This window comes from Abramis brama (assembly GCF_963993115.1).
Source record: "Abramis brama genome assembly, chromosome: 8".
NCBI lineage: Eukaryota > Metazoa > Chordata > Actinopteri > Cypriniformes > Leuciscidae > Abramis > Abramis brama.
In genome coordinates this window covers 20,168,315-20,180,875 of record NC_139970.1, presented here as the reverse complement: position 1 = coordinate 20,180,875, position 12,561 = coordinate 20,168,315, and the positions used below count along the sequence as shown (strand labels likewise).

Below are 12,561 nucleotides of genomic sequence, written 5' to 3'. Positions count from 1 at the left end.
AACACACAAGGAATTTTTTGTGGTTTTTACAGGAGCTCTTGGTACATACATACATATATGACATTAGAACAGGCATTTAAATGAGAACATAAATAAATAGAATAAACAATAATAATAGTTATAGTATACATCTGAAACAGTTATGTGCAGATTTGTGCATTGTGTGTACAGCTCTATAAATAAAATTTGTATATGTATTTACACAAAAAAACCTCTTGCTTCTCTCTCAAGTACTGAATGAATTATACAGCAGGTGTTAATTGCTGTTTTAGCTGTTTAAGCTGGAGATAGCATGGGGGAAAAAACTGTTTTTGTGCCTAGATGTTCTAGTGCGCAGAGATCTGTAACGTCTGCCTGACGGCAGAAGTGCAAACAGGTTTTGGCCGGGGTGGGAGGGGTCTGTGATGATGTTCCCTGCCCGTTTCTTCACTCTGGCATTGTACAAGTCCTGAAGGTTGGGGAGGTGTACACCAATGATCCTTTCAGCTGTCCTAACAGTCCGTTGTAGTCTTCTTATATCTGATTTGCTGGCTGACCCAAACCAGACAGTTATAGAAGTGCACAGAACCGACTCAATAACAGCTGAGTAAAACTGAGTCATCTGCGCTTGTGGTAGGTTGAACTTTTTCAGTTGACGAAGGAAGTACAACCTCTGTTGGGCCTTTTTGACAATGGAGTCAATGTGATTGTCCCACTTCAGGTCCTGAGAGATGGTAGTGCCCAGGAACCTGAATGACTCCACTGCTGTCACAGTGCTGTCCATGATGGTGAGAGGGGGGAGTGCAGGGGGGTTTCTCCTAAAGTCCACTATCATCTCCACAGTTTTGAGCGTGTTCAGCTCCAGGTTGTTATGACTGCACCAGACAGCCAGCTGTTCAACCTCTTGTCTGTAAGCAGACTCGTCACCGTCCTGGATGAGGCCAATGACTGTGGTGTCGTCTGCAAACTTCAGGAGCTTGACGGAGGAGTCTTTGGAGGTACAGTCATTTGTGTAGAGGGAGAAAAGCAGTGGGGAGAGAACGCACCCTTGGGGGGCACCAGTGCTGATGGTAAGGGTCCGAGATGTGACTTTTCCCAGCCTCACTAGCTGCTGCCGGCCTGTCAGGAAGCTGATGATCCACTGACAGATGGAGGAGGGCACAGAGAGCTGGGTTAGTTTATTCAGGAGGGTATCCGGGACGATGGTGTTGAAAGCGGAGCTGAAGTCCACAAACAGGATCCTTGCATAAGTCCCTGGTTTGTCCAGATGTTGGAGGATGTAGTGCAGTCCCATGTTGACTGCATCATCCACAGACCTGTTTGCTCGATAAGCAAACTGCAGGGGGTCCAGCAAGGGTCCAGTGAGGTCCTTCAGGTAGGCCAGCACCAGTCTCTCAAATGACTTCATGACCACAGATGTCAAAGCAACAGGTCTGTAATCGTTAAGTCCAGAGATTTTAGGTTTCTTGGGTACCGGGATGATGGTGGAGTGTTTGAAGCAGGAGGGGACTTCACACAGCTCCAGTGATCTGTTGAAAATCAGTGTGAAGATGGATGACAGCTGGACAGCGCAGGCTTTGAGACAGGCTGGTGAGACACCGTCTGGGCCTTTGGCTTTCCTTATCTTCTGTTTCCTGAAGACTCTGCATACATCCTCCTCACTGATCTGAGGTGCAGGCTGAGAAGCAGTATGGGGGAGGGAGGGGGGTGTTGATGGTTGTGTGTAGAGACGGTCAGAGCGGGTGTGGGGTGTGAGAGCAGGCTTTTCAAATCTACTGTAAAATACATTGAGATCGTCGGCCAGTCGTTGATTCTCAACAGTGTTGGGGGATGGTGTTTTGTAGCTGGTGATGGCTTTCAGGCCTTTCCACACTGATGCAGGGTCGTTAGCTGAAAACTGGCTTTTCAGCTTTTCAGAGAAGCTCCTCTTAGCTTCTCTGATCTCCTTTGTCAGTGTGTATTTGGCCTGTTTGTACAAGGCTCTGTCCCCACTCCTGTAGGCATCCTCTTTGGCCTGACGAAGATGTTTTAGTTTTGCAGTGAACCATGGCTTATCGTTGTTATATGTTAAAAAAGTCCTAGTGGGGACACACATGTCCTCACAGAAGCTGATGTAAGATGTCACAGTGTCAGTGAGCTCATCCAGATCAGTGGCTGCAGCCTCAAAAACACTCCAATCAGTGCAGTCAAAACAACCTTGTAAGACCTGCTCTGTTTCGCTGGTCCATCTCTTTACAGTTCTTACAACTGCCTTAGCAGATTTAAGTTTCTGCTTGTAGGCTGGGAGAAGATGAACCAAACAATGATCAGAGAGTCCCAAAGCTGCTCTGGGGACAGAGTGGTATGCGTCCTTTAAAGCAGTGTAGCAATGGTCCAGTATGTTAGTGTCCCTGGTGGGGCAGGTGATGTGCTGTCTGAATTTAGGCAGTTCACGGGTGAGATTAGCTTTATTAAAATCGCCGAGAATGATAGTGAAAGAGTCCGGGTAACTTTGCTCTGTTTGTGTGATCTGATCAGCCAGCTGTTGCAATGCCGCGCTCACACACGCGTCAGGGGGGATGTACACACTCGCCAGAATAAATGAGGAAAACTCCCGCGGCGAATAAAAAGGCTTACAGTTAATGAAGAGAGCTTCCAAATTAGGGCAGCACATCTTCGTCAACACTGTCACATCTGAACACCAGCCTTCGTTGATATAAAAACATAATCCACCGCCTCTCGTTTTCCCAGTTAACTCGGCGACGCGATCCGCTCTGAACAGCTGGAAGCCCGTTAGATTTAGCGCACTGTCCGGTATGGAACCGTTCAGCCATGTTTCTGTGAAGCAAAGAGCAGCCGAGTTTGAAAAGTCCTTGTTTGTGCGGGTGAGAAGTAGTAGTTCGTCTGTTTTATTTGCTAGAGAACGGAGATTTGCCAAGTGAATGCTCGGCAGCGGAGTCCTGAATCCGCGCTGTCGAAACTTCACGAGCGCGCCCGCGCGTTTCCCTCGTTTGCGTCTTTTGAAGCGCTTGTACAGGATCGCAGCTCCGCCAACTAGGATGTCTAATAAAATGTCGGAATGCTCAAAAGTCGGCAAAATGTCGTTTGGTGTGTTGTTCCTGATGTCTAGGAGTTCGTTCCTAGTTAAACTGACGGGGAAAAGGTTACATAAAACAGGACAAACAAACAAAAACAGTAAAAGTACTGAGGAGCTCAAAACCGAAGCAGCCATCCGCGGCGCCATTTTGTATCACACTAATACACTAAGACGTCATGGTTTGAAATCATGCATGGCACGGAAGGTTCCCCTGCTTAAAGCAGCACATGTCAAGGCCCGTCTTAAGTTTGCCAATGACCATTTGGATGATCCAGAGGAGTCATGGGAGAAAGTCATGTGGTCAGATGAGACCAAAATAGAACTTTTTGGTCATAATTCCACTAAACGTGTTTGGAGGAAGAAGAATGATGAGTACCATCCCAAGAACACCATCCCTACTGTGAAGCATGGGGGTGGTAGCATCATGCTTTGGGGGGGTTTTTCTGCACATGGGACAGGGCGACTGCACTGTATTAAGGAGAGGATGACCGGGGCCATGTATTGCGAGATTTTGGGGAACAACCTCCTTCCCTCAGTTAGAGCATTGAAGATGGGTCGAGGCTGGGTCTTCCAACATGACAATGACCCGAAGCACACAGCCAGGATAACCAAGTAGTGGCTCTGTAAGAAGCATATCAAGGTTCTGGCGTGGCCTAGCCAGTCTCCAGACCTAAACCCAATAGAGAATCTTTGGAGGGAGCTCAAACTCCGTGTTTCTCAGCGACAGCCCAGAAACCTGACTGATCTAGAGAAGATCTGTGTGGAGGAGTGGGCCAAAATCCCTCCTGCAGTGTGTGCAAACCTGGTGAAAAACTACAGGAAATGTTTGACCTCTGTAATTGCAAACAAAGGCTACTGTACCAAATATTAACATTGATTTTCTCAGGTGTTCAAATACTTATTTGCAGCTGTATCATACAAATAAATAGTTAAAAAATCATACATTGTGATTTCTGGATTTTTTTTTTTTTAGATTATGTCTCTCACAGTGGACATGCACCTACGATGACAATTTCAGACCCCTCCATGATTTCTAAGTGGGAGAACTTGCAAAATAGCAGGGTGTTCAAATACTTATTTTCCTCACTGTATATGTATTGCTTTAATTCACCATTCATACACACACCCAAATGATTTCTTTTTGTAATCCTCACCTTCTCCTAAAAGTGATTTTCACTGAGCTCAAATCAGGAGACATCATTCACACGTCTCCATGTCTCACTGTCCTCACAGGGGAGGAGAGGTGGCTAATGAGAAGCTTCTAAAATAAGACGCGGTAACCAGAAACCTCTGGAGAGGAAGATAGAGAGAGGTGTAATGGAGAAAACATTGCTGAGCAGATGCACAGATCTCCACGAAATTAGATTTCTTGCTTTATTTGAAAGACTGATTTTTATTTATTTATTTTGCTGGCCAAATCTGGGTCAGTACATCAAATTCAGATCTTTGGTTACCCTGCCAGTAGTGCACGTATTTTTAGCATCGGGTCTGTATGTGTGTCAGAAAATATGGTAACATTAGTTAATGCGTTCAATTAGCAATACATTTGTTACAGTATTTATTAATCTCTGTTAATGTAAGTTAATAAAAATACAACTGTTCATTGATGGTTCATGTTAGCTCATTAAATAATATTAAACTTTGGATTTTAATCATGTATTAGCAAATGTTAAAAAATGAACTAATATAACATAAATGCTTTGGAAGTGTTTTTCATTCTTAGTTCATAGTACCAATGTAGTTCATGTTAACAAAGGAACCTTACTGTAAAGTGCTAACGAAAATATATTTAGAATTTACTTTAAATGTTAAGTTTCTTTTAAGTTTACAACAAATAATATATTTTGAAATAACCCATTCCTGCTGCTGTGATCATTCCGGTCATTATTGCAATTTGTAAAAACACTCATCTATGTCAGCCAACTGGATATTAAGTCGATGACTCTTATAAACTCATCATTCATCATCATCATTTACTCATCTTCATGTCATTCCAAACCTGTTTGACTTAATTTCTTCTGAGGAACATTGAAGAATGCTTTCACTGTGTTTGTCCATACAGTGAAGACCACTGTTGTTTGTAGGGTTAGTTCACCCAAAAATGAAAATTCTGTCAGTAATTACTCACCCTTATGTTGTTCCAACCCCGTAAGACTTTCGTTCATCTTCGGAACACAAATTAAGATATTTTTGATGAAATCTGAGAGCTGGCTCACTGCTTCATAGGCTTCTAGGTAATTGATATCTTTAACGATGTCTTTACTAACTTTTCTGGGATGGCAGATATCGATTACCTAGAAGCCTATGGAGGAGTGAGACAGCTCTCAGATTTCATCAAAAATATCTTAATTTGTGTTCCGAAGATGAATGAAAGTCTTACGGGGTTGGAATAACATGAGAGTGAGTAATTACTGACAGAATTTTCATTTTTGGGTGAACTAACCCTTAAGCTTAAGCATTTTTCAAAATATCTTGTTTCATGTTCTACAGAAAGAAAGTCATACAGGTTTGGAATAACAGTAACAAAAATTGGTGAACTGTCTCTTAAAATTTCTGTTTAGTACAAAAAAAAAATGTATCACAGTTTCCACAAAAATATTAAGCAGCTCAACTTTTTTTTAACGTTAATAATAATAACAAATGTTTCTTGAGCATCAAATCAGCATTTTAGAATGATTTATGAAGGATCATGTGACTGAAGACTGGAGTAATGATGCTGAAAATTCAGCTTTCAATCACAGGAATAAATTACATTTTAAAATATATAAAAAAAAAAACCCTAAAAAAAAAACCCCACTTACTTTAAATTGTAATATTTTAAAGTATGAGTGTTTTTACTGTATTTTCAAAGGCCCAAAACTCTCTCGCACTGGTCCTGGAACATCAAGCATGGGACAGAGAGAGATGATGAGTACTTAAGATCAAGACTGTCTGTCCGCATCTATATCCGTTCAAATTTTTCTTGTCTTGAGTAGAAGCAGTGCTGACAAGATAAAAGTGTCATTTTACTTACGTGTGACTGTATTTAATTATCAGCTCAAGTAGGGGCCTGTTTAGAGTCCCCTTATCTGTGTGCATGCCAGTGTGTGTTCAGTGTAAGTTTGACTCTTGTCCATGTCCTGCCAATGTTTGTACATGCGTGTTGATGAATATTCATGAGTATGTGCCTGTACATGCATATTCATTAACAATCAGCCTTTGATTGACAGGTTCCTTTTTCGCAGTGGAAACCAGGAGCACCCAGGAGACAAAATCGAGAACACTACTGTCGAGATCCTGCCATTTTCGGTAAAAAAAGAAAGAAAATTATATTTCTATGGTTTCCTCTAAATGTCCAAACAAGCCCCAGGTGACAGAGTCTAACATCAGCAGGTTGACAGGAATATCTGGTGTAGGTCTCCTGTGTACGCTGCCACCAGGGCTCATTTCAGTCCATCGCAGGTTGAGCTACCGTGGTAATGAGGCAGCGTACTGCCATCCTGCTGTGATACAGAGCTTAAAAAGCCTTCAAAAGGGCTTTGATGTTTGTTTTTGAAGACTTTCCTTGAATAAATGAGGCCGGTAATACATCCGAGTTTGTGTAAATTGGTTTGTGTGCTTGGGTTTACTTACTTTTTTAGCATGATATACAAACAATGCTCTCACAGTTGTCTAACATTGTTAAGCATAGCGCTGGTCCCTTGCACACAGGCTCTTTAAGTGCTTCTAAATGAGGATGCTATCTCTTGCAGGACACTGAGGTGAAGACCAAAGAGAAATATAAACGGACAGAAGATCGGTTCTATAAACTTGGTGAGTTATTACATGCACGCTCAAATCAGCAGTTTTTCACTTGAAGCAAATTATTGTGCTTTGCTTGCAAATAGGGGAGACCATTGACTCTTTAAAGGGTCTCTTTTTCAAAGTCTTGATTTTGTTTTTGGGTCTACTAGTATAGGTTTTCATGCTTAAATGTTCAAAAAACAATATTTTTCCAAATTTTTTCATATTGTTGCAGCACCTCTTTTCCCAGTCTGTCAGTAACTCTGTTTAGTTCCCGTCTCTATAAAGCCCCTCCTTCTGAAAAACACACTGTGCTCTGATTGGTCGGCTCGACTAGTGTGTTGTGATTGGTCAACTGCTTCAAGCGTGTTTCTGAAATGACACAGCCCTTACCATAACTGCAAGTTTCAACACACTACTAATGCAACTCAACCAGGCCTCGCCCCATATTATTTTGCATATGTTTTGGGCTCTTTATTTAAATAAGGAATATTGTGCCGTGTATGTTCCTGATAGAAAACTCAAGACTACAACTGAGGCGTTTCAGTGAGTTCAGAAACAGTGATTACTGATATAGAGAATAACTCCCTTTGCAGTGACTTTGTGCTTTGTGAATTAACAGACCTTTTTCATCCTCACACTGCAACTTTACACACTAAAGAAATTTTTGCTTTTTTACAATGATAACAGTTATTCAGCATATGCTCTTACTTTGTTTTTTATTTGTCTTTAAATCATGTGACCATGATGTCTTTAAATTTGAACTCATATCTGTTTTATCACAAACATGATTTGCAAATGCTAACACTTGAACTGGTAGCTACCATACACGATTTTACTAGACCGTGGGATATTTTGTTTTTGACAGAAAACTGCATTTATTTGCATAATACCACATTAAAACAGTAATATTGTGAAATATTATTACAACCTAAAATAACTGTTTTCTATTTTAATATTTTTTTAAATGTAATTTATTCCTGTGCTTTTTTTTTTCAGCTAAAAATTCAATAGAACAGCATTTATTTTAAATAGAAATCTTTTGTAACATTAGAAATGTCTTTAGTGTCACTTTTGATTAGACACTTTTGAAAGCACCTAACCTTGCTGAATAAAAGTAGGAATTTTTTTTTTAATTTAAATATTGACCCCAAATTTTTACACAGTAGTGTAGGTCACAATAGTACTTTAGCTTTCAAAACACAAAGCTAAAAAGAATCATTATTTATATATACCCAGTATACACCATTACAACCTTCAGGAAACCGTTGAAGACACACCTCTTCCAATAACTAAACCACATAACTTTTTTTTCTTTTTTTTTTTTTTTTTTTTCTGCTTACTTGGCATTGCAGTATTTCAAGTGTTGTTCTCTTGTTCAAATTGCTTCTGATTTTCTTTATTTGTAAGTCGCCTCGGATAAAAGTGTCTGCTAAATGAATATTGTAAAATATTACAGTTGCTCCTGTTCTCCCCATTTAATGTTACAATATTTCTTTCTTCAGCTCAGTTTGAGAAAGGACTGGCAGAGGGGACGGTTGAGCCCGCCTTTAACCCTGTGGTGGCTGTGCGTCTGACTGTCCAGAAAGACTCCGCCGTGTGGGCGATTATTAGCGAGGTCTGCTTGCTTCCTCTGCTTTAGACCAGTCTAGGGTTGGGCAGTATATCGTAGTATATGCTAGCAGAGATTTTGCTGTATTTTTACTGTTGTAGGTTGCATTATATTCATTATTATTGTTGTTATTTTAATTCAAGTATTGCATAATGTGAGACTCTTTTTGCACTTATCCAGAACTAACATTTATTTGTTATTTTGGTATTTAATCTTAATAATCTTATCTTTTGCTGTACACAAATGTCTCGTTTCCACCGAGCGTTACGGTACAGTACAGTACAGTACAGTACAGTACGATTCGGGACGGTAAACCCTGATCCGGCTTGCGTTTCCACCGCCAACACTTACTTGATAGGCGTGGTGTAGCCTATGCCGGAAAGAAGCGATCGAATTAGCACGATTTAGCAAAAATCGTACTAATTCGTACGAGTGAGGTCGTATGAGTTTGTACGAATTAGCCACCTCGTAGAATTCGTACGAATTAGCCACCTCGTAGAATTCGTACGTATTAGCCACCTCGTAGAATTCGTACGAATTGCCGTGAGATCAGGCTGGGCCTACAGATCTTGTTCTTGCTTCTCGGCATGTTTGTCACATGAAGACAAGCGCCGACATTAGGCGTTTCTCAATACCAAGTGCGCAAAGTTCGGACTTGCTAAGTCCGACTCAGGAGAATGACTCCCGAGGACGCGAGTCCGGTAATTCTGCAAATGGAACAGCTGCGTTTTTGAAAGCGCCACTCAGCTCGCTCTGCTACTCCGGTTATCTCTGTATGTATATTAAAAAATGGCGCCTCTTATGTTGTCATTCCACGTGCAAGTGACAAAACTTCAACCAATCAACGTTCTGCAGTGAGTCTAGCTCCACCCTTTGGCACCGTACCACTGTGCTAGGTACCCCAACGGAAGGGTACCGAAAAAGTGGTGTGGCACGGTCCGGCATTTTGGTTCCATTCACAACTTTTGACAGTGGAAACGGAAATAATTGCGTACCGTCCTGTACCGTACCGCTCAGTGGAAACGAGCCAAAAGATATCTTATGTGCCCAAAACCAGAACATGTTTTTGGATTTGCATAGATGATGATGATGTTCTTCATAGATCTGGTTTCTGTCTCTTGTCAGATCCATATCAAGAGGCTACCTGGATAACTAGCTGAATGTGTCCAGTGGTTGAGACCCTCTGGTCATCTAGACAGGGACGTGCTGCTCGCATCTACAGCGCTTCAAGAGTGACCGTGACATTATATCAGAGCGCGTGGAGGAACCTTTGCTCTTAAACTTGACTTTTTCCTAACCTTTTTTGTCATTTCGTCTTCCTCTTGTACCTTCGCCACTCTCTCTTCTCGTCTACTTGGCTTTCCCTTCTGTCGTCAGACTTTGTTTTTTCCTTTTACTATTGCCTGAATTCTGTTGCGTGAATGTGACTACTACTGTACAGAAAAAGACACTTTTTGACAGAATGTTTCCAGACACTGAATTTGTGTCGTGAAGAATTGCAATCATTGCTGTCAATGAAGGTTTGAAGTTCAGGATTCGAGGCTGCACCCAATGCTGGAGAAAATGTCCCCTACTGATGAAGAACGTCCTCAGCGCTCTGCCGTCATGAACTGTAACTGACCTCAAACCCTGGGTCAGGTGACTACGGCTGGAAGACGAACGAGTAGGGCGACAGAAACGTCAACTTTTTTTTATTTCGGTATTAAATATTTTTTAGGTTTTTGTTTTTAGGATGTTGATGTTGGCTCTCTGTTAAGAACATTTTTAAAAAAACAGTTTATTATTTTATTGACTACTTTGCCAAAATCTAAAAAGATATTTCTTAAAACGAACAGCATATCTTAGGCCTCTACCTGGTCAACACTAGTGGATTTTCCTGTCAATTTATTGTCAACCAATCAATAATGGCTTTCAATCAGAAGGTTTTTTTTAATTGCTGTTGTTCTTCTTGTTATTATTATTATGACGATCTATGAAGGTGAATTAATTTATTTGAAATAAATCTTTAATTTCTACAAGAAGTAAATGCTTTTATATTCATTGGAAATTTATGACGTGGCTTGAAGTCGAGTGAAGATGGTTGATGTTTGTATCTTTGTGTAGTTCAGAGGGGTGCAGGGCCGCCCACCTCTGTGCCTTAACATCCAGCGTCCCTTGAGGGCCTGGTAAAGGACTGCCTTGCGCCCTGCCAAAACGCTTAAATCATAGAATAGGACAATTTGTTATATGCTTGATTTAAGTGGGATGTTTTAAGTTTAGAGCATGAATCGTCCATATTTGTGTTCCAGAATCTTTCATGTTTTCATTTGTTCATTGAGCATTTTCAATTTCATTTTCATTTCAAACATCTGCTTTCAGTCAGAAAATGTTCTTCTTTCTATGCTGTATCAAGAGTATCTGAATGTTCAGTGAGTTATGATTAAGTCCAGATGGAATCTGCTGATTATTTTTTTTCTGGTGGTAAAATGTGATTAATGAAGCTGAGGGTATTGAAAGCACAATATACTTGTGGGACCCTTAAGGGACATGGTGATTGGGAAAATGAGATCGTATTTCAGCTAAAAGTCAGCTAAAGACTATATTTCAATGCTTTTGCGAACAAACGCAAAGTTTCTGGGGGAACGCAATACTTTGGTGAGAGAACGTCGTATGAAGTGGGAGGAAAAATATATATTTCAATGCTTTTTTCGAGCAAGTGAAAAGTTTGTCAGGGGAACGCAATACTTTTGTGAGAGAACGCAAAAAAAAAATTATGATTGAAATAACTTGAGCTGGGAGGAAAAACTGTAATTCAATGCTTTTGCGAGCAAATGCAAAGTTTCTCAGGAGAACGCAATACTTTTGTGAGAGAATGCAAAAGTTTTGCAAGGCAATGCAAAGTTTCTCGGGGAACGCAATGTTTTTTAAATATAATTTCAAACAAACAAACGCAATAAGCATTGAAGCATAAATTTTACCTCCCGTCGCATATTTATTCCCATCACCATGTCCGCTTAAGGGCACCGTCACTACCAAATAACCACGATATGTAAAAGCGTGTAGAACTTTATGAGTGACAGCGTTCAAAGCTTTCAGTCAAGTTCTGCATGTGCAGATTCTGTGTGGGCCTGGTCTGAAGCAAAATATTACCAGAACCGTAGACTTGCAATGGAAATTGAACGGAACGGCTACATTTCAGTAGTAGTAAGTGTGCTGCTTTCAACACATGGATTTATTACATTGTACATTTATTACATTGTAAAGCTGAGGTTCTTATTTGTTTTGCTTGTAGCTCCTGGCGTAGTAGAGACTTGGTTTTGAATGAACTGCTGTACAGATTTCCAAAGTGCTCTCATCTCATGTGATTGTATATATATTTAATAATATGGAAGTTTTAGTTCAGCCTGGCATAATGTATCATTGTAGAATCCTTGATGCTTCAAGTTTCAGAGCATATCCTTTATCCTTAGTTACATACATCCTCCTCTTTGTGACTACTTGGAGCTGCTTGTGAATTGCAGTACTTGAGAAATGTGTGTTTTGTAATAGAAAGCCAATGTACTGTCATAGCATTTGTTTACAATTTGTTTATGACCTCTCCTGAGAGGAGAGACTGAGGTAGATCCTTGATCTGACATGGAGCACTGTATCACCCTTCTTTACATGCTCATGTGACGTGACTTCTTGGGAATGGACAAGTGAAAACACAAGTGAATTTCAGTGTTTTGCCATATTGCTGCCTTTTTATTTTTTTAAAATTGCTGCAGATTTGCTCTCAGTGATCTGTTTCCACACCTGTTATTGCACTGAAAGATGGATTTTTTATCTGTTGCTCTCTATTAAACTCCCATGAGGCGTTTCTCATCTGGGATGTCCATCTTGAAATCCACCCTTCAGTCATACATTGAGAAGAATCAGACATGAAACATGCTCCTCTTGTATGGTGCATTGTAGGCTTTCATGTGCCTTCATCTGTCTTTCTCCAGCTCTGACATTGATTTGAATAAACTCTTCCAAAATTAACCAGTCTTGACATACTTCATCATTTTCTGCATCTATAGTGTCTCCCTCATTGCATCTTGCACATTTATTTACCATGCATGCAACTGTGAGTGACATTTTCATGCTTTGAAAAGGTAGGCTAGATTGTGAT

General features: G+C 40.6%; 1 protein-coding gene across 2 annotated transcripts in view; it reads left to right on the top strand.

The window, feature by feature from the left end:
- Positions 1-12,431, top strand: part of mgat4a (alpha-1,3-mannosyl-glycoprotein 4-beta-N-acetylglucosaminyltransferase A) — a 57,441-nt gene extending 45,010 nt beyond the window's left edge. The window contains exons 13-16 of one of the 2 annotated variants that reach the window (XM_084121941.1): positions 6,265-6,343; positions 6,787-6,847; positions 8,323-8,435; positions 9,555-12,431. In XM_084121941.1, coding sequence (XP_083978067.1) covers positions 6,265-6,343; positions 6,787-6,847; positions 8,323-8,435; positions 9,555-9,581 — 280 coding nt within the window. In that variant the 3' untranslated portion in view covers positions 9,582-12,431. Of the gene's footprint in view, positions 1-4,288; positions 4,397-6,264; positions 6,344-6,786; positions 6,848-8,322; positions 8,436-9,554 lie in introns of those variants that run through there. The other variant, XM_084121942.1, reaches the window with a different exon arrangement.
- Positions 12,432-12,561: the final 130 nt, after the last annotated feature.